The sequence below is a fragment of the Lepisma saccharinum genome, chromosome 14 (genome assembly GCF_977018435.1).
Source record: "Lepisma saccharinum chromosome 14, izLepSacc3.1, whole genome shotgun sequence".
Classification (NCBI taxonomy): Eukaryota; Metazoa; Arthropoda; class Insecta; order Zygentoma; family Lepismatidae; genus Lepisma; species Lepisma saccharinum.
Window position 1 is genome coordinate 64448727 of NC_139242.1, and position 22017 is coordinate 64470743.

Genomic DNA, 22017 nt, shown 5'->3' on the forward strand with positions numbered 1-22017 from the left:
AAACCCATTTTATTGAATGGTCGAAATTCCTAATGTTACTTAACTACAATAAATAATCAATAATGTAGTTCACAACTCCAAAATAGCAAAATAAAATTCAACTTAAAACTACTACAGTCATCAGAAAATGATGATGATAAATTAATAATAATTGTGTAAGACATTAATTTTGACTGTGAACTAATAAACCTTAACTATTTTAAGTTTTTAAAACAGTTTCTGCAAAGTTTCCATTTTCTGGTCATTGGAAATCTTTATTTATATATTTATTTATATAATAATAATAATAAACCCTAACATAATTGTATCACATTTAGCTTAATTTAGGAGTTAAAACAGCACCTTTTCTTATCAGGAGGTTGATATTGGCAAAGCTGTTCTTAATCCACAAATGATGGGTAGGGAGGATCTGCACCTAACATTACAAATCCAATGGCTAATCCAAGGTACAGGCGATACATGTCACTGTGTAATTGAACGCATTTTTGAAAACTTCCCTCGGTCTGTTTACCATAACTTCCTACACCCCAAAAATTCCATGAGTCGCCACTGTGCTATATTGTACATAAATTGTTTTTGTGTTGTGTTTACCAATTTCAGAAGGCTTCAGTGAGTTCAATCCAAATTGTATGACATGGCAATTTCACTCAATAATTGAAGGATGGCACATTTTACTTTCTAACTCAAAAATGACCAAAATGTCACTTACCATGTTTTACACCCGAGCCCTTCAATTAACAGCTTAAACATCCAGCCTTACATCTTCACCTACTGTTATTTTGATATAAAAAAATTATGACTTCTCCTTCTTTTTGCTATTATTTCTTCAAAATACTCTGTTGGCCTATGCTTTTCGATATAACAGTCAAGTGCTGATTCAAGTAATGGATTCACTAAATAGTGTACTATCATCTGTGCCAAACCACCACTTCTCACAAACATTGTCCCCCCCTTTTTTTCAGATTATGACTTTGCTTAAGTTTTTCAGATTGCGACTTTGCTTAAGTATGAGCACACAAAGCAATTCCTCTAAGAGTCAACAACTTATCTCCTTGTAAAGTGTACATAGTAATTCATTTTAAAAACAATGTTTTTATTAATTGCCAATATTCACATGAGATTTTATAATTTTGAACTACAACCCACAGAGAGAAACTCAATCGTAAATATAGAATGAGAAAAAAAAATCAAATTCAGGACTCCTAACTAATCTCAATGCCATGGAGAAGACAAATGCTTTTACAAAAATGTGCATGTTTTAATTTTCAAAATCCTCAATACAATAGGCACTATGATACAATTACACAATCAACATTATGAGAATATTACTTTCTGATGAGAATGTTGTCACTTCATAAAGTTTTTGGCATACAAAAAAGCACTCATTTCACACATTAAAATAATACAATGAAGCACACATACACATTGTTAAAACTCCTTACTCCAGCACTTTTATCAGGAAAATCACTTTCCTACTTTGTAGCACTGTTCTCTTTATTTCACTCATTTTAACCACGTTAATGTGATCCTTTGTACAAAATGTAAATATAGAAAAATGAATATAAGATATAATGTATTTCAAAAGCTGAGGATGGAAATATCAACCAACATCAGTAGAAAACATAAAATGCACAATTATTTCATGTTCCTGTGCTTACTTAATGGCAATAAGTCTCATACATCACTGTCATATGGCATCAGGCATAATGCAGTTGACTTCCCCCCGTTCCATGCTAAGTCACGGAGACAATGTTGCCGATAAACTCACGTCATTTGCTTTACAGGAGAAGCAAGGAAGTTCTGGTGCACATTTCACATTGTACGAATACTTTGCATGGTGCTTTTTCACATTCATCACCATTCCCCTCGCATCTGAATGTAAAACTCTTTCAATACCAAAAACCTAGAAGTACTACAAATGCAGTTACAAAAAACCTCCCACACATATATTGTACTTTGAGCCACTCGGAGCCAGTAAGCGTAAGAAGCCTTTCAACAGGGGGTAGCAAGGTTGGGCAATAGCAGTGTCCTGTTCACCAACATGCTTGGTGTTCGCTGACACAGCCCCATACTGTTGTCTACTGTTTTGGAAGGAAGACAACAGAGGTATGCCTCTTATCCTTACTACTACACCACACTTCTGTACCTCAATAAATAATGAATGAAATTCACATTATAGGTACAAATAACATAGAGAAGAATGGTACGATGTTATAATCCCTAGAATTTAATTCCTTGACAGGGCTATTCATCAGTTATTTTGTAAATTTCCAGTTTGCATTGGCAAGGCAAGGTTCAAAGCAGGATGATCTAAAGTGAAGGTATGTTTAACTTTCAGATATGAAATGGGAATAATCTGCCACCAGTATTGTCTGCAAAAGATGTTGGATATTGTCCATACCCAATTTGCAAACTTTCCTTTTTAAAGGCTTTTAAAGGCATGAAAACACCCAACCAGGGATCATCTGTCAGTCACAAAAGCAGTGTGGAAGATGTGTCTGCAACAGTAAGTAGCAATTTCGTACCAATGTCTGATAAATGTGTCATTTCAACTGAACGTCATAGCTGGTCTAGCAAAAGGACTAGTGTGTGCTCAACATCATGTTTGTTGTCAAACTTTGCAAAGTTTTGTCACAGATCTCAATTTTACTTTTACTGACAATACTGAATGAAAGGCAGCAAAACATCAAAAGATATTGAACTGTCCGTTTTAAAGTGCATAATGTTTTACCAGTGGAGATTACATGGTTATATGTTCTCTCTATGTATGAAACCATGGCTCTTGTATTAAAGACCATAACATATGAGCACAGTTCGGTCTGAATCAGATAAAAAGTAACACAATTAAGCCTTGTTTCCATATAAGAAAAATACTAAATATGCTGACCAAGGCAGTCTCATATTTATGTAAAGAACACTTTAAACGCAATGTTTCCATCCTATATAAGGGTCTTCCTCAGACTAAGAAAAACCTAAAAGGGCAATCATTCAAGGAACACTTCCTAAAGAAATTGATTCGGAACATTCACATCTTCTGGTCTAACAGAAGAGGTAAAAAAAAGTAAGGTGCTCACCTTTGCTATGCACCACGCCATGAAGGCATATAGGGGGGTGTGGAGTTAGGGCCCCACACTTTTTTGATCACGGCCGAAGGTGGGAGTGATGTGATCAACACCACGCCCCTGACTGCCTTTATCCCCCAGAGTTTCCTCCAGGTACCCACTTTATACGACGCTGGGTGGATGTCGGAGCCGCTTGAACAGGTGGAAAAAAATCCCCGTTCTCCCCTGCCGGGATCGAACCTGGATCTTTCGCATGGTAAACGGACACCCTAACAACTGAGCTACTGCGGCTAACAGAAGAGTAGCATACTAAGTTTCTTTGGCAGTCTCCTCTGGAGCAAGTTGTTCTAATTCTAAGAAGGAAACATAAAAGAAGGCAGCCTGCCAAAAGAAAGAGTATGATGAAAACCAGTGGTTATCGAAAGATAAGGAAAATACCAGAAAAGATGGTTGTAAATTAAAAAAGTAAAAAACTTCAATGCTGAATTGTGTCACGACAATACACAGGATCTGGATCAAAATGGAATGGATGTTCTCATAAATGTTAAAAATTTTACATGGTGCAGTTCTGTTTCAATAAGTTCAGCTCCACCATACAAATGAATGATTTAGAAGTTTCCACAATCTGGTCACCAGTACTAGTATTAACTCTGAAACATTCTGTTACTTTGTCTAAAATGTGTTAATAAATGTAAATTTTTGTAAGATTTGCTTTTAAGTTTGTTCTTAGTCTGAGGAAGACCCTTATATAAGAATGAAATCTTACGTGTAAAGTGTTCCTTTATGTAAATACAGACTGCCTTGGTCAACATATTTAGTGTCTTTCAGATTAAAAGTTTCTCACACACAAACAGGATGGAAAAAGTTTCAAAATGTCATCAATGATTCATAATCTTCACCATCAAAGTTAAGACTATAACAATTATTTTCCTTTCCACTCCAATGATGGAGATGAGATATCTTTGAACACTAGTAACTTCTTATAATCATGCTTCTCATACGGTGAATGTGTTCACCCATATTTGAAAAATAACACACGGTGGCTATCATGATGATATCTTATGTTGTCCAACAGTAAAATGCATGGTTAGCACAACTTATTACAGAAGATATGGATAGCAAAGTGTGCTAATAAAAATATGTGAATGGAATAACATAAAACATGATATTGTAACATAATTAAACAAAGAAGTTTACATGTTTAGGGAAGGGTATGAAAGGGCATGATGCAATTTAAGGTTTAAGCAATGTTATAGGAGGAGGAGTAGAGAGTTGAGGGAGGGGGAGAGGGGAACAGATGGGTAGCAAATGAACACAATAACCTGAAATGTAGCACTTAATACACTAACTTACATGGGAAAGACTTGAGACTGTGGTTTAAATGCTGAAAGAAAAGAAGACCACTGCCATAAGATAAGAAACTGATTTTCATTCAACAAATGAGACCTTCCAACTAGTGTTCTTGGAGTAGAGTGTGAAGTGCACTACACTGACTATCTATCACTCACGGATCAGTAGATTCAGAAAAGTTCATGATCACAAGTCCCATAACAAATGGAGGCCCCATCCAATTAATGCAAAACTGGATTCAATGGTTCTGCACGAATGCTACTCAAATCCAGGCGAGAATCCAAATCTTCATCCATTTCTCCAACAACGGCTCTGAGAAGAAACAAATTCTCTTCATTCACATGAAAAAATTATCAACAAGCAAAATTTGTGGACCTCCCAACCATTATTTACTTTTGAGTTTGCAAACTTAAACCCTTACTACTTATTCACTTCTTATATGATTGATGCTATATAAATATAAAGGTGTCCTTGTACAACCCAGACACACACATATTGACAGTGCTCAGAAGCGTAATTCTGATGCTACAAGCATAGTTTTAAGTTTGCCACTGCCATTTACCTTTTCTATCAAAGAATTCATTAAGAGCCATTTTGGATTGGATTGATTTTTCTATATGTTGTAGTAGGTCATGAGAAATTAATATTGTGTGGAGCGTAGCGTAACAGTGAAAGGCTGTATTGTTCGGTGAGTCACCATCAGTTTCCTCCACGCATTCCGAGTGTTGTGTTGTCGGTTAGATAGTGTGACTACCATGCCATTTAGTGCTAAAGAATGTGCTTTCATTGTGGAACATTACTTTAGAACAAATTCATTTGCAGATGCTCGTGTCAAATTTGCAGCGACATTTGGGAAGGCCTCTCCTGCGAAAAGCTCAATTCAGGATATGGTAAAGAAATTCCATGCAACAGGGTCTTTGTTAATGATGAAACGTAAACAGCAGAGGTCTGTACTAACAGAAGAAGTTGTGGAGGGTATCCGAGGCACCATAACAAGATCTCCTCACAAATTATTGCAGCGCTTAAACCAAGAGAAGAACATATCCTTTGGGTCCGCTCAGACAGCTGTGAGACAATGAGAGTTCTTGGTACGCCACTGTATATACAGTTTAGTAGAGCTTTGTTTTTAAGCCCATCTTATTCACAGGAAGGCTAATAGGGACTGGGAACTTGCAGTTTAAAGTGGGATCTGAACAACTTGTACCTCAACCTTCCATCAAACCCAGGACACCTTAATTACAAGGATGCAACGTTACCACTATGCTATCCATCAAAGAAAAAAAAATGAAAACTGTCCCACAACTTGTCAAGACATGGGCTGTTACATTTGGAGCAAAGAAAAGTAGGAGAAAGTGCTGTTCCACTTTTTGATAGTGGAGGAAGTGTGATAATTTACATTGACATTATTAACATCTTAAAACTTCTTTTTCTCGAAAATGGGACGAGGCCTCAAAGTTTTCTCATTTCCATGTGTTAGTACATACATTCAGCTACAAGATGGCATACTTAGTTTATTTTTTGCTTGATGCTGTTTTGAGATAAGTCTAATTCTAAAGTTGCTGATTTCGCAATTTTTGAGTACTCAAAGTGTTATATCTGCTAACAGCATGAATATCCAAGTAATGTGCTATGTGAGGTAGCTTGTCCTAATAGTGAGCTTCAATGCCCAGTTAACAAATCTTTGGGGGTACTGTTGCTTAACCAAGAAATTAAGGGCCGAAAACAGGAAAAACACTGCATTTTGGACCCTCTTTGTTGCCGCATAACAATGGAAAGCAACAATGTCCCATCAAAACAATTGAATGTATATAAGCAAAGAGTCTTATTTTAACAGTATATAAAAAAAGTTTGGGATGTTGTTGATTTCCAAAGATACAGCACTCCGAACTTACCCATGTTTCACTTTTCATGAAAAATGGATGGTCTGACCTTGAACTTTGACATTTTCTACAGGGGAGGAAAACATTTTTGAAGGTCTCAAAATTGCACAATATTAATTTCTCATGACCTACTGCAACATAAAAAAATCAAGCCAATAAAAAAATACAACTATCCAAATATCCCTTTTTTGCTCAAATTTCAAAATAATGGCTCTTAATAGCTATTGAAAAAGTATCATGTTATCAATTAAGTTAAAAAAAGTATACATCATTATCTAATACTAAATATTCTGTGTGTGTGGAAGAGGGGGGAGGAGGGGGATGGTCATATAACATCTAATGATGGAATTTAGACCATAATATGCTAAAACTGGCTTGCATGACTTGTTTTGAGGGATATTTAGTGTGCTTCAGTTTTCCATCAGAAAATGGAAATTGAAAACAACATGTAGTATGATACATAAGCAATTTTCTCATTTTAATTATTATTTGACATCCTCTTGTTAAAACTGTAATTTGAAGTTTTTGAAACTTTTATGCATAAAAAGGAAAACTTACAGCTAACTCATACTCAACCTTACATGTTATCTCCTCGTATAATATGGAGTCCCAGGACAACTTGTTCTACCCCTTGACCACTGCTGTAAACTCTTTCATGGCTCTCATCCAAAATTATATTGATTGTCTGATCAAATCCTTTCAGAGTTCCCTGTAACAAACATCAGATTTAGTACCCTGTTCAGACAAACCACCTTACACACTCTTTATTCATAATAGCTGCTAATGGACTTGCTATGTGATTCGCATGATGTACTTAATGTCTTACAGTACCGGACAATGCTAGTTCTAGCTTCCGATGCTAAAGAGCAGCAGTTGCCAGGTACCAGTGCAACTTTTTTGTATCATTGTTCAACATAGTTTGGGCATGCAAGTCTACGAGAAGTGTAATGGGAAAGGAGAGCCTTTGAAGCAGTTCATAGAAATATTGACTGTCAAAAGTTATTTTCATGGTGATATTCCTCAAGTTCTGGATAAGCAGTAGATATAGTTTTATATGTAAATGTGTATATAGGCATCTAGTTCGTAATAGCTGATAAAATATTCACGATAGCATCTGCAAAATATGTAAAATCAGACGAGGTGCTATCATGTGGCGACTATACAGTACCGGACAACGACGACTTTTCCAGAAGTTTAAAAATATGACCAAATCATTTGTTTTTTGTTGCTGTTCACAGCACATGGACTGGAAATGAGAATAGAAAGAAAGGAAAGTGGGCCTAGGAAGTCATGAAAAATGTGATCAAGGCAGTCAACATAACAATACAAGCATCGGAGGCATGTACAATTCCAAAAAGCACATAAAGGGATAGCAGTCTCTGAACCAGGACCCTCATTCACTGATCTGTCTCCAATCAACATGTCCAGCCAGGTTTTTTTCGACTGAACCTTCAACCTCATGCCAAACATCTATGTTGAAGATGCCAAAATGAATGTAATGGTTGCTCATCCATTTCCAGCTATATCGTCGGAACAGGCAGATACTACACATGCTCGCTTCAATAACTCCCTTATTAAGATCTCTAGTAGAAGCTAAAGTTCGAAGGAGAAGACGTCGAAAATAGGAAAGTGATGTCCTGACATCCAGTCCTTACAAACAGCAACTAGAGGGAGAAAGAAAAAACTGAGGAGAAGAAAATTAAAACAGAAGAGTTGAACTGACGAGATACGCAGGGTGCTGAAAAGATGAAACAAGAAAACATGTCTCTAACTTCGCCAAGGGAAGCAAAGGAAGATGACGATTACATGCCACCTATGAAGAAGAAAAACACCTGAACTTCAGTTCTGATCAGAAAGAAAGAACAGAATTCATTATTTGTAGCGAGGCTTTCAATGAAGAATGGGTGCAATGTCTCTCGTAAATGCTTTGGCACACGTCTAATATGCAGGTACTTTACTTGTGAACATTGCAAGAACATGCTACACTGTAGGCCACTTGCCAATGCATTTAGGTTGTCGGTGGTATTTACTTTGTGTGTCCGACTCATCCATAAGCTAACACATTGCATTTCCTCTACTGGACAACAATTTTTGTTTTTCTTCAAATGTTACTTTTCTTTGATTGCATCTTATTTGTACTTTTGTTTCCACTTTTCAGCATTCATTCCATGATCTTAATAAAGAATGTCCTGAAATACTATACTCTTGTTTTCAACTTATTTTCCACCTACTCACTTTCTAATTATTGCCAATAAACTTATGGTGTCTGGTACTGTACGACTTTCCCCAAACATTACAACATGCTAACATATTAGTGGTAATTTGCGAGTGTTGTAGGGCCTTTTGTCAAAAATATAACTGTGTGCCAAAGGAAACATTTTATTTTGGAAAAACTTTTCATCCTGTAATTCTTGTGAAATCTGCTCTCCGAGCTGGAACATGTTTAAATAAATTGTACACTGCTCTTAAGAATACCACTATGTTCCAAACAGAACTCTGAAAAGATGCTTTGAAAGCACCATGAAGAACAGGAAGTCCGCAGCTTCCTATTTCCAGCAGTGTTGTACTTTCTGGCTCATTAGTAGCCATGTTTTCCTTGAAAAAGGTGAGAAATTTTCAGTTAATTGCTGGTCCATCCATGGATATTTGCACTATGTTTTTCAAATTGATACCTTTTACACCTTCTTCAAATACCAGTAGAAAGTCACTAGCTTTGGTATAGCCCAGAAACAAAAATGCAAATTTTTCCAGAAAAATTGTAAATTTCCCTGACTTTTCCAGAAAAATAGAATTTGCTGACTTTTCCAGGTTATCCAGACTGGTAGACACCCTGAAAAAGCGTGACTGAGGCCAGCGAGTTTTACCAACTCTATTTGGCGGATGGGTCCATATAGACCGAACACTCGGAAACGTTTATCTTTACATTGAATATGTCATCCGTATGTCAGCAATCATATTTTTGTGTTTCCCCTGTGTTTTGAAACTTCATAGTTTATTTATGAATATAAATTTTAACTAGCTAGGTGGATATGTTACATTGCTGACAGTATACAGCACACTTGGACACTTATCGTGAAGTTCGCAACACTGAGGCCATCAACCGAGTGAAACTATGGCACTCTGGCATTCGTTCAGCACTTGCCCATTGGGAAACCAAATTTCCCCCTACATAGCTTAGTCTCATTGGATCCTTCAAGGTCGCTTGTTGGTTCCTAGGGACCTTGATGGTGTTGGCTGCCTACAGGCTGGCCAGGGTGATGTTATGCACATGTTTTATCAACATGCCGAGAGAGGGTGTTGATGGCCCCATATCCAAAATCGACGAATGTTGGAGGCTTGCAGATTGAGGCAACCCGGAAGAAATAATAATAATAATAAAAAAAAGTTAAATAATTAAATTTCTAACAGTTATGCTGTGTGCCACCCCTGCTGGTCTTGCTGTACCGGAATGCACGCGCATGATATAAAATCTTAAATGCAAGTCAGATGAAAAAGAATCATGTCAGAAAAAGCACTAAATGCAAATTGTCCTTTGTTGTTTTCATTTAATTTTTTGAAAAAATTCCTTGTTTTTTAGGACTAGAACTGGAATCTCTGGAGCAGAGGTATCCTCTGGTTTGTATATGCAGATTTTTTATTTACATTCCATTTCTGCCTCTTTCATTCAATCATGTTAAACACAGTGAAAGAACATGGTGATGAAAAATGGGTCTACCATTACCTTTCCTGCAAACTATTCATCGTGTGTGCATGAATAATAATAAAATTTAATACTTACAACGAAGTTTCGTCCATCTGCTGTGATAATTGACACAGTATCTTACATGTATTAAGGAAAATATCCATGTTCAGATCCTCCTTTAAACTGTAGATTCAGTCCCCATTAGCCCATGTGAGCACAGAATAGAATTAAAATAATTTTGACTTAAGTATTTCCCATTTGACCAAGCACTTCTTACTGCACAAGGAATGCCTGCTGTAACAATATGGTTTATTTTCAACATGAAAAATTCTGTACTTTGTAAATGATGACTACGTTATACGTCATTCGCAAGTTTCCTTCCCACTGTCATGTCCTTTTTGCTGCTCGATATATTGTTTTGAATCTAAAATGACAGTTGTATGCAAATATTTTACACAATATTGAGTATATATTCATTGTCAGACCTTAATGAAAATGTCAATGACATGGGTAAAATATTAATAATAAATAATATTAAAGTTAAGAATATATTTTTTTCATTTTGGAAGAAAAATGCTAACACTATCTTGTCCAATATGGCAGATATCATGAGTTTCTTGTTCTTAGGTTGCACATTAATCTTGATAATTTAACAGGTAATGTACTGTATTTCATGCTTACCTTTGCATTGTAACGATTGGTTCTTGATAAAATTTGGCATTTTTTTTGTATGCTGGTATTGTCCAAGTCCTTTAGTTTTTTTAAAAAAATGTCTATAGCTCATAAAAAAAAGTCAGTCCCCGTGGCAGAGTGATTTTCATATCACGCTACAACGCCAGGGTTTCCAGGTTCGAATCCTGGCATGGGCATAGATATTTTTGAGTGTCCATTCAGCAATTTCATCATATCATTACTCATCCCCATCTTTGCAAATTAGCCAGAAGTGGCGCAAAAAGCGATATAAAATAAAGCAAATCAATCAATCACTCAATCAAAAGATCATAAAAAAATGTGAAAAATGTTGTGTCAACACTTATGGCAATAACTTAAGCATTACGAACGGAATACATGGTAACTTGATACTTGTTTCTTAGTGGATAAATATCGTAGTTGCAGCAACAGAAAGGAAGGGGAAATATTTTTTTAAAAATTCTGAAGTCAAAGTGAGAAAGAATGGGCCATTCAAGAAAAGTTCATTGAATATGAATTGAACTTTTGCTTTAGTCCACTTTTTGGACAGCCAATAAATTACTGGGGGTCTGGATATACAGTTAAAAGTGGGATCTGAACCACTGTGTACTGTGCATCAAACTTGAAACCCCTTGATTAAAAGGAAACTACGTTTCCACAATATCATTGGTAAGGCCCCCAAAAGTACCCTGAAAAATAGGAAAATAGTCAAAAGTGAATAGTAGTACTTCCTAACTTTACCTAGTGATATCTTACATGCAGCAAAGTCATGTTACTATGCCATGCATTTATTGTTTCTACTGTAATATATTTTACATTATCCTTCTCCGAAAGTACGTCAGATATCTACAGAAGGCACTCTCACTATTTACATATACAAAATGAACTTATTACAATATACTGAACTCCTCTATACATTTTACCACCTATCTTGAGATTTTTGTAATAATGGAATTCCATCATTACGTGTGTGACATTTCACACACAAAATTTAAGGTTCTAGACATGAGATTGGACTAAATAAAATATTCATAATTAAGTAATTAATGAACATGCAATTATTATGTATTTTGTGGTATCTGCTAACAAATGGGAAAAAAAATTGAGTATAACAACATAACCTGAATGCATGAAAAGCATTAACAAACATCTGTTACATGTGTGAAGCTTTAAAAATGTAGCAAAATTGAACTTCATTTGTCTGCGAAGCATATAAGCTACAGATGCTTACATTATTTTTCATGAAAAATGCAAATTATATACATTCACAAACATTTAAAACTTAATGCAATTAAAAATATTAATAATTTTCAGTTTAATTCATTTTGTTATTTACATGGTGTAGGACAACTTTTTGTGGAATGGCCCAATAAGATGTGCTAGGCTATTAGATTTAGTGACTCTCTGTTAAATTATTTGGTGAGGTAATTACTCACAAGTAGGTTATTAGTTTTGTTTATTTGTGTCCAAGGACTACTGTGTGTGTACAATAACAGTAAATGGTAATATAGGACATATCAATACAATACTACATTAATAGATCTTACACATACTATACCTGCCGCAAAATTAGTTTGGTATTGACGTTTGAGAAGCACGTGGAGGAAAGGGGTCTACGTCACTGCGGGAGGGTGGGTTACTGTCATGCGAGCCAATCAAAATCTTCCCAATGCTTCACCAAAGCCCTGGTTTCCTAGCAACAGAAAATGTTTTTCACGGTGTTGCCGCTTATCGGGCGATAGTTCTTGCGATCAGATTTCATGTTGTTGGGAGAGGACGTGTTGTTTGTTTGTTGCGGTGCGGTGATATTTTAACCGGTCCGTTTGTTTAGCGTTTACTGAATTTAGCGTATTCTTTGTTGTATATAACGTGTCGTTTTAGTGTTATTTTTTTGTACATAATTTTCTGTGTTCTGCTTGAGTGTGTGTCGTGTGCTTGTGTGAAGAATGTCAAACACAGAAGACAATAATCGAGATGACAATGTACCAAAGAGGCCATGCACTAAAAGAAATAAAGCCTTCGGTAAAGGAATTCCTCTCAAAGGCCAAACGCGGGAGATGGTTTGTTCTGTGTGCAATATTTTGAGCAAGAGAAAAACAATGGGGGTCCAATCATATCTGTAAATAAAGTTGTGGACAGGACTGATGCTGCTGCAAGCGTGTCTAAGAACACCATTGTTACCACAAGGAAAGAAAAATATAATGTGGTGGAAATAAATCAATGCGAGGCTTCAAAATTGGAAACCCCAGGAAAGAAGAGGAATATCAGTAAACGCGTGACAAATTTAGATACCTTTCAGCAAGACGCTATTCGTCGCCATATTTACTCTTATTATAGGAGAAAAGATCATCCCACTGTTGGGAAACTGCACATTTCGTTGAAAGATTCGGGTCTTTTTCAAGGTGGGGAAACATCTTTAAGGACAGTCATAAAATATCTAGGATTCTGATTCAAAAAATTTAATGGACGCAAAATACTGATGGAAAAACCTTACATTTCTGCATGGCGATGTAGATTCCTCGGGGAAATTATGAAGCACAATTTTAACGAAATTGTTTGGCTTGACGAAACTTGGGTAAACGCCAATCACAGTGTGAATAAAGGATGATCTGATGACACACCTGAGGGTACGATGGGATTGCCTTTAGGTAAGGAGGGCAGGATAATATTACTTCATGCCGGTACATCCTCAGGGTTCATTCCAAACGGTTGTCTGCTTTTTACTTCTAAGAAAACGGGGGACTATCATGAAGAAATGAACCATGCCACATTTTTAAAATGGTTTCAGGACTCGCTTCTTGACAATCTACACACACCGTCCACTATCACATGTGACAATGCAAGTTATCACTCCGTGCTTTTGGACAAAGCTCCAACTATGGCGACTAAAAAAGTGATATTGTTCAGTGGCTTACACGCAAAAATGTACCAGTAAATGAGACCTGAAGAAGGTGGAATTAATCGAACTCGTTAACCGTTACAAGCCGCAGTTTCCTACGTACGTCATTGATAGCATTGTTGCAGAACATGGGCGCAAAGTAGTTACACTCCCTCCTTACCATTGCCATTTTAATGCCATTGAAATGATATGGGCGCATATCAAAGGATATGTTGGTCGCAACAACAAAGAATTCACCATGTTATCTGTAGTGAAACTGACTGAACAAGCTATAGCCTCGGTAACACCCGAGAATTGGAGAAATGTTGTGCGCCACACCAAAAAAGGTTATTGAAGATGCATGGGAATATGAGGGTATTTTGGAGGAAAGTGTAGAAGAACTCATCATAAATATCGGCAGTTCCAGTGATTCCTCAGATGTAGATGACAACAGCTCCAGCACGGATAGCGATAACATTAGTGATTTACAGATGAGTGGTGTTTTACCTCTGGAATAATCTTCAAGGTACAGTGCTTTTTAAATTATTTATTATTCATTTACTTTGATAATCTTATGTTATATATCTGATGTAACTGACTTATCTTTTTTATCCATATTTTAAACAAATGTATATAAAGTATGTAGGCATATGGGGAGGTAGAGTTAGGGCTTCACACATTCTCGACCTCGACTTAGGCCATATTGTGGATGTGGTGATGTGGTTCACCGACCGCCTTTACCCCAGGTTTGCCCCAGGTAATCACTTGGGCTGAGTCGACCCCGTAGGATATTTGAAAAAGTTCCACAAAGTACCACAGGTCTCCCGCATGAAAGTCACACGCCCCAACAGCTGGACCTTTGTACACTTCAGTTGCGGTATAATTCAAAGATGGGCAGACTTGAACGGCGACTTCGGAAAGAAATGGTTATTGCATGTATATATTCAATATTTTCAGAGTGGATTTAAAAAATAACCTGTAAAAAATGCTCGTTTCGTTAGTTCGTTCATGTTGTAAGGGATATGGAATTGAAGAGAGAAAACAATAACACATTTCATCATTGTTGTTCCTTTTCATAACACGTAAATGAATCCCGGTTTCCTCGAAAAACAATGACAATAACAATAACACATTTCATTATTGTTGTTCCTTATCATAACACGTTTTCCACGACACAGCGCCAGACGGCTGCACTGCGTACCGTACCGCACGATATGGCAACACCGTGTCCCGTGTTCCTTCAGCTCTCAATACCAAACTAATTTTGCGGCACGTATAACACAAAATACATTACCAACATTTGTAAAAATTTTGCCTTACTCGGGTATTATGTGTGTCACAAAAAAAAAGCATAACAGAACTTTGTTCTGTCTCTCTCTCTAAAAATCATTGGTGAAATCCAATAAAAATTGCTATAAAAAGAACATTTTTAGTCCTCTTCTTGGCAAATGTACTGTTTAGGAAAATATTGGGTGATGGTTCCCGTTTGTTTCATGTTTTTTTTTCCAAATTCTCCTAACAGAAAGACTGGCCCAAGTTACTTTGTTTTATTGAAATTTCATCATGCTATGAATGCAATTTTAACATGGTTCAATTTCGATTTACTTCTGTTAACACATACTGCAGAGTTATAGTGATTACTTAAGATTTTGATCAATATTTGCTTTCATAGTTACATTAGGCAGGCCAGGTTTGGTTCTCTTAGCATTAAAATAAAGACCCTAAATGCATTCTACTAAGGTTCCGATTTAAATCTACATTTATTCTCACTAGTCTACAATACTTTCAGTCACTTTTCAAACGGAAAATACATTCTCCATGGCAAGCGCGCATGCTTACGTAAGGTAATTTTTAAGTTGTTTTTTCTCAATATAAATAACTTTCTCTCAAAATCCAAACAGTGCTCATTACATTATGGTTCAAATTTTGTGACAATAATTTGCCAAAATTCTACGATAATTAGTCTTCCAGCTAGGAAAATTTGAAAAAAAATCAAACAATCGGAACTGTTACCGAAAGACTAATTTGTAGAATATTGGCAATCATTGTCAGACAAAATTTTAACCTTCCTTGAAGCAATGAGCACTGTTTGGATTTCGAAAAGTTACTTTTGTTGGGAAAAAAAACTGTGATTATCCGATAAGGCCCATATACCTCTCACTCATTTATTTCGTTAATTTTAGCAATGATACTTACCTATTCTCCATTGCGAAATATTCATTAAGGTGAAGCTATGCCTTTTTCCATAAAATAGTGTCAACTTTTCATATTACGAGTCATTATTTATTTGTCTTCCTTGTTCTGCTTGGATAACACAATATGGCGTGCACTCGTCATGGATCATTGCACGTCATGCTTGTGTTTTGTCGATATGGAGTGGGTATGCAGTGTTTCAACCTTCTTAACTGAAAAATACCTACTTTCGTGTTCATTATGTCATCACAAACCCCACGAACCATTCAAGATAGCCCAATGATCCATTGACGGATAGCCCCAAAAACCATTCACGACAGCCCCACGGACCATTTCCGGCAAGGTTAGGTTAGGTAAGCATAGTTAAAAAAAAAATCTCGTAAAAAAAGGCACATTTGGAAACACTGGCGACACCGCGTGACTTTCGAAACTCGCGCCATCTGCACGTATATAATGGAAACAACGGCATAATGTTACAGAAAATGCAAGTTCCGTACATAACAAGTGATTATTTCTTGTTCTGCAGCATTCTATGGTGAAGTTTTCAGTTTCCGCGAAAGAAAATACCTCGAAGAACTTCGACAATGCTACAGAAACTGACTTCAGTAAGTAGTTTCTCCTGTAAATTTGAAGAAATCCGTTTGGGCGATATCGGATATTTACCAAATAAACTTAAAAATTACCTTACGCAGGCATGTCCCCATGGACAAGGCATTATCCGTTGATAGAAGTGACAAGTAAGTTGATAGTAAGTAGATTCTTCTGTAAAAATGAAGATATCTGTCTGGGGAATATCAAATTAAGGTAACATTATAGTATAGGGGAGACGGATTTCTTCAAATTTACAAGAGAAAGTACTTACGGAAATCATTTTCTGTAGCGTTGTGGAAGTTCATGAATGTAGTTTTGATTCATTTTAATGCGAATACATGTTGTTTTCTGCAAAAATCTCTGTCCGACATGCTGTTTCTGCTGCTTTCTGCTTGAGAGCATAATGTTCTGTTTGTTAAGATGATGTAACCCCATAGTCAGTGTTTCAAACTCACCGTGTTTTCACTAGAACATGACGTGTCGAGTATTTTTATATTTTTTAACTATGCTTGCCTAACCAAACTTAACCTAACCTAACATTAAGGAAAATGGTTTTTCGGGCTAATCTCAAAGGTTTTTGGGGCTAACGTAAATGGTTTGTGGGACTAACATCAATGGTTTGTGGGGCTAACGTGAATGGTTTGTGAGGCTAAAGTGAATGGTTTGCGAGGTATTAGCATAATTTCAAATCCGGGCACGAAAGTAGGTATTTTCCGGTGAACAAGGTTACAACACTGCATAAATTGACAAAATATTCGCACAACGTGCCCTGAACCAGTACGCTATCGCCCGCCATAATGTGTTACAGAATCGAAATAATAAGTAACAGTAAGTACTCGTAAATGTAAGAAATAGACATTATCTTAGTTAGAAATGCATTATTTCACCTTAGGAAATGTTCCGCATTTTAAAATAGTAGGTTAGCAATGTAAAAAAGTGTGAAATATATGATTTATAGGTGTCTCCCCCATACTATAATAGTACCCAGATTAGTACCAAAATAATATGTTAGAGGTACCTTGCACAAAACTCTCCGCAAGCTTGACGCTGTACATAGACTGCCACGTAACCTAACTACGAAAGCATTTAAGAATGTTATTTTAATGCTAAGAGAATTAAATCTGACCTTCTTAAACTAACTATAAAAGGATGTACTGAACAAAATCTTCGAACATTTTGGCGGCAACAATTATATAGAAGTATATGTAAGTGAAAAACAGGTGTCAATGAAACATGCAGTAAATAATAGCTAAAACTCTGCAGTATATGTTAGCAGACATAAATCGAAATCTAACCATGTAAAAAATGCACAAGTAACATGATGAAATCGCAATAAAAGAAAAGAAACTTGAGCCAAATTTTGTAACCCCAAAACACCGTAAAAATATATTTGACAAAACTTTTGATATTGTCACAAACAGTGATATTCAAAAATCTGAAAATTTGATGAAGTCGCATGCAACACCGAAAAAGCTTTTTTTTAAAAAAATCAAATTGTGCACTGACAGCACAAAAAGTAGCACTAGTATTTACAAAGAATGGAGCAGAAGGAAATACTTATGGCCTTCACTCAAGGCATATTATTGTTAAGGACGAAATTTAAGGAAAACTTAGTTGAATGGCCACTGACTGAACTACGTTAGTCTCGCAACGTTTAGTAAGGTATCAATTATCAAAAATAATTCAATATTTTAAGAAAATATCTTTGTATCAGATATGTTGAAACATAATTATGTCATCGTCCGCCATCTGGTTAGATGGCAAATCAAGTGATATCTCGGTCAAATCAACTAGTCATTTTACAAATAATATGTATATATAAACGCTTTACTACAAAATATAATAAAAAATAAATCCCAATAAATATTTGAAGGATACGATTAATGTAACTCTCCAAACCCGACGCCATTACGCTGCACAGATTATACACCACACACTGTTGCCAGCTCCAGAAATGTAAAAGTGCGCGCAAGATCCACAAATACCACATTGGAGGGAGAGAGAGAGAGAGAGAGAGAGAACTTAGGGCGAAGTTAATCGACGAGTCAACAACACGTTAAAATTTTGGCATAACAATGAGTGACGTAACATTTTTAATGAATTATCAAAGGCGAGGATAGTTACAGTCCTACGAACCAGAACATTGTGCCATGGAAATAGGGAGAGCACCTTCTAATTTTAAGTTTCTTTATTTATTGACAAGGACATTCTTTATAACCTCCTGTGATCGTTCATGTGCTTTCCCTCCTCTTGACTGCTATGTCCATTTACTGCCAGAGAACGGTTGCAACCTTAAAATTTGAAAATGAACATCAGTAAAATATTGAATATTTTATACTTGCAATTATTTTTAGAACAAATATGGTAGTTAAAAATGTCTGTATCGGACCTCCTCTCTCTCTCTCACCCCCTCTTCCCATTCCTCTTTCTCTCTTTTTTCTCACTTTCTTTCTTGAAAGGGGAAGGACCCCCTACCACATTTCTATAAAGAGAGAGAAAAGTGTAAAAGGAAAGAAAGGGAGAGAGAAAGGAAGAAAGAGAGATATTCCACTCTCTCTCTTTCTCTCGAGGGCCGGTGGGGTTCGGATCGGCCTCCCTCGTATCTTTATTTATTTATTTATTTCCTTTCTTCTTTCATTTCCCTCTTCTTTTTCATCTTCTTGGGAGAGAAGAAGGAGAGGAGAAGGACTTCTTCCTTCCTCTCCTTCTTTCTGAAGGAAAGAAGGAGAGAGAGAAAAAAGAAAGAATGAAAGAAAGAGAAAGAAGGAAAGATGAGGAAAGAAAGAAGGAAACGGGGGCAAAAAGTGGGGGTTCTCTTTCTCTCTCTCTCTCCTTTTCTCTCAGAGAGGAAGAGAGAAAGGGAAGAAGAAGAAAAAAGAAAGTAAGAGAGAAAGAAGGAAAGAAAAGCGAGAGAGAGAAAGAGAGAGAGAGGAAAGAGTGAAAGTTTCCTTTCTCTCTCTCGCGTCCTTTTCCCTGCTTTCTCTTCTTCCAGAAAGAGAGAAAGAAAGAAAGAAAGAAGGAAGATAGAAAGATCTCTCTCTCTCTCTCCCTTCCCCTTCTTTCTTTCTTTCTCTCCCTTTCTTTCCAAAAAAAGAGAGAAAAGAAAAAAGGGAGAGAGGAAACGAAAGAGAGAAGAATCTTCTCCTTTCGCTTTCTCCTCTCCTTACACACTCTCTCCCTCTTTCTCTCGGGGAGGACCATCGCTCTTTCTCTCTCTCTAGGAAGGAAAGAAGGAAGAAAAGAAGGAGAGAAAGAGTAAAAAGAAGGAAAGAGAGAAAGATCAAAAGAAGAAGTTCTCTCTCTCTCTCTCTCTTACGTGAAAGAGAAAAAAGAGTTCTTTCCTTTCTTCTCTCTTTCTGTCTCTCTTCATTTTTTCCCTCCCCTTATGAAAAAAGAAAGAAAGCACCCCCTGTCCCTACTTCTTTCTTTTTCATCCTCTTTCGGGGGGTGAAAAAGAGAGAGAGAGGGAGAGAAAGAGAGAGAGAGAGAGGGGTCCCAGGTTGCTCTCTCTATCTCTCTCTCTCTGAGAGGGGGATAGAGGGAGGGCGAGAGGAAAAGCTGTAGAGAGGAAAAGACAGAGGAGAGAGAGAGAGAGAGAGATCTTCCTATCCTTCTCTCCTTCTTTCTACCCCTGGCACCACTAGGGGGGGGGGGGATTGAGGTGGCATATCTTTCTTCCTTCCTTCCTTTTTCTCTCCCTCGCTTTCTCCCCTTTTCCTTACTTTCTTTCTTTCCTTCGTTCAGGAATAAAGAAAGAAGGAAAGTAAGAATTCACTCTTTCTTTCTATCTTTCCTTCGTTCTTACTTTATCTCTCTCTCTCTCTCTCCTTCTCTTCCCTCTTTCTTTCCCCTTCTCTCTCTTTTCCCTCTTTCTTTCCTTCTTTTTCAGAAGAGAGATAGAGAGGAAGAAAGAGGAAAAAGGAAGCGTCTCTCTTTCTCTTCCCATGAGAGAGAGGAAAGTGGAGGTATCCTCCTCTTCTCTTCTTTCTTCGAAAGAAGGAAACAAAGAAAGAGAAAGAAGGAAGGAAAAGAGAGAGAGGAAGGAGAGAAGGAAAGAGAGAGAGTGCCCTCCACCTCTTCCCTTTCACCCCCAACCCTAGGTGGCAGGGGTGTCATGAGAGAGAGAGAGAGAGAGAGAGAGAGAAGGAAGAGAGAAGAAAGAAGAGAAGGAAGGGTAAGAGAGAAAGAAAGAAGGAGAGAGAGAGATCTTCTCTCTCCCTCTCTATCTTTCTTTCCTTCTATTTCTCTCTCGCTATCTCTTTTCTTTCCTTCCTTTCTTTCTTTCGATATGAAAGAAAGAAGGGAAGAAAGGAGGGGAAAGAGAAAGAGAAGAAAGTAAACTCTCTCTCTTTCTATCTTCTTTTCTTTCCTTCTTTCTCCTCTTTCTCTTTCACACAGAGAGAAAGAAGAGGAACAGAGAGAGCGCAAAAAGCACATTCTCTCTCTCTCTCCTATTTTTCTTCCTCTCTCTCATCCTCTTCCCTCCCTCTCTATCGGAAAGGAGAGAAAGAGAAGATGGAACTTTCTTCTTTCCTTCCTTTCTCTCTCTGAGAGAGAGCAGAAGAAAGAAGAGGAAGAAAAAGAGAGCAGCTTTCCTCACTCTCTCTCTCTCTCGGCCCCCTTGCCCCTCCGCCCCGGGTACGGTCCCGAGTTCTTCTTTGACCCCCTCCCCGCACGAAGAAAGGAAGAGAGAATAAAAGAAAGGAGAGAAAGAAAGAGGTATTTCTCTCTCTCTCAAGGGAGAAGCAAAGGAAAGAAAGAAAGAAGGAAGGAAGGAGTGAGGGTGGGAAGATGGTTAGATTCCCCCCACGAGAGAGAAAGAGAGACAACTCTCTCTCTCTCTCTGAAAGAAGAAAAAGGTAAGAAAGAAAGGGGAAGAGGAAAAGTAAAGGCGGGATATTCCTCCTCCCACCGGAGGGGAAGTGATAGAGAGAAAGAAAGAAGAAGGAAAGGATTCGCCCCAAACCCCTTCTCTTCTCTCCTTTTCTCTTTCTTCCTCTTTCTCTATGCCTTTCTTTCTTTGGAAGAGAGAGAGAAAGAGAAATATGTCTCTCTCTCTCTCTCTCTGCTCCTTCTTTTCTCCGGAAAGAGAGAAAGAAGGAAGGAAGAAAGGGCGGAGATGTGAAAGAAAGAAAGATTCTACTTTCTTTCTCCTCTTCATTTTCAGAGGGGGGAGAGAGGGACGCCCCTGACCGCCTTTACCCCCACACCTCCGGTGATGGTGGTTAGGGGGGTAAAATCTATCTCTCTCTCTATCCGTCTGTCTCTCTTTCTCTTCTTCTCCCTCCTGGTGAACGGGGAAGGGGGAGAGAGGGGCGAGGGAGAGAGAGAAAAGAAAAAGAGAGGAAGGGGGTGGGGGGACGATTTGTTCCTTTCCTTCTTTCTTTCTTCTACCTTTCTCCTATTCTCTCTCTTTTTTTGTCTGGAAAGAGAGTAAACGAGAGGGAGGGGTGGTAAAAAATCCCGAGAGAGAGAAATGAAGAAAGGGGAAGAAAGAAAGAAGGAGAGAAAGAAATGTTCTTTCCTTCAAGAGAGAGAGATGATCCTTCTTTCTTTCGGAGAGAGAGAGATAACTTCTTTCTTTTCTTCAATCTTTCTTTCCCTCTTCTCTCTCTCTCTTTTCTTTAATTTTGTTTTCGGAGAGGAGAGAGAACGAGAGAGGGAGTGAGATAAAGAGAGCGAGAGATGAGA

The 22017-nt window shown here is 37.4% G+C and overlaps 1 protein-coding gene across 1 annotated transcript; it reads right to left on the reverse strand.

Moving 5' to 3' along the window:
* Positions 1-1234: 1234 nt before the first annotated feature.
* On the reverse strand, positions 1235-18273 carry LOC145998964 (U6 snRNA-associated Sm-like protein LSm8). Its single transcript, XM_083135798.1, has 4 exons — positions 18205-18273; positions 10071-10111; positions 6874-7001; positions 1235-4724 (listed from the first exon to the last, which is right to left on the reverse strand). The coding sequence occupies exons 1-4, from the start codon at positions 18233-18235 to the stop codon at positions 4634-4636; spliced, it is 291 nt and encodes a 96-aa protein (XP_082991924.1). The 5' UTR covers positions 18236-18273; the 3' UTR covers positions 1235-4633.
* Positions 18274-22017: the final 3744 nt, after the last annotated feature.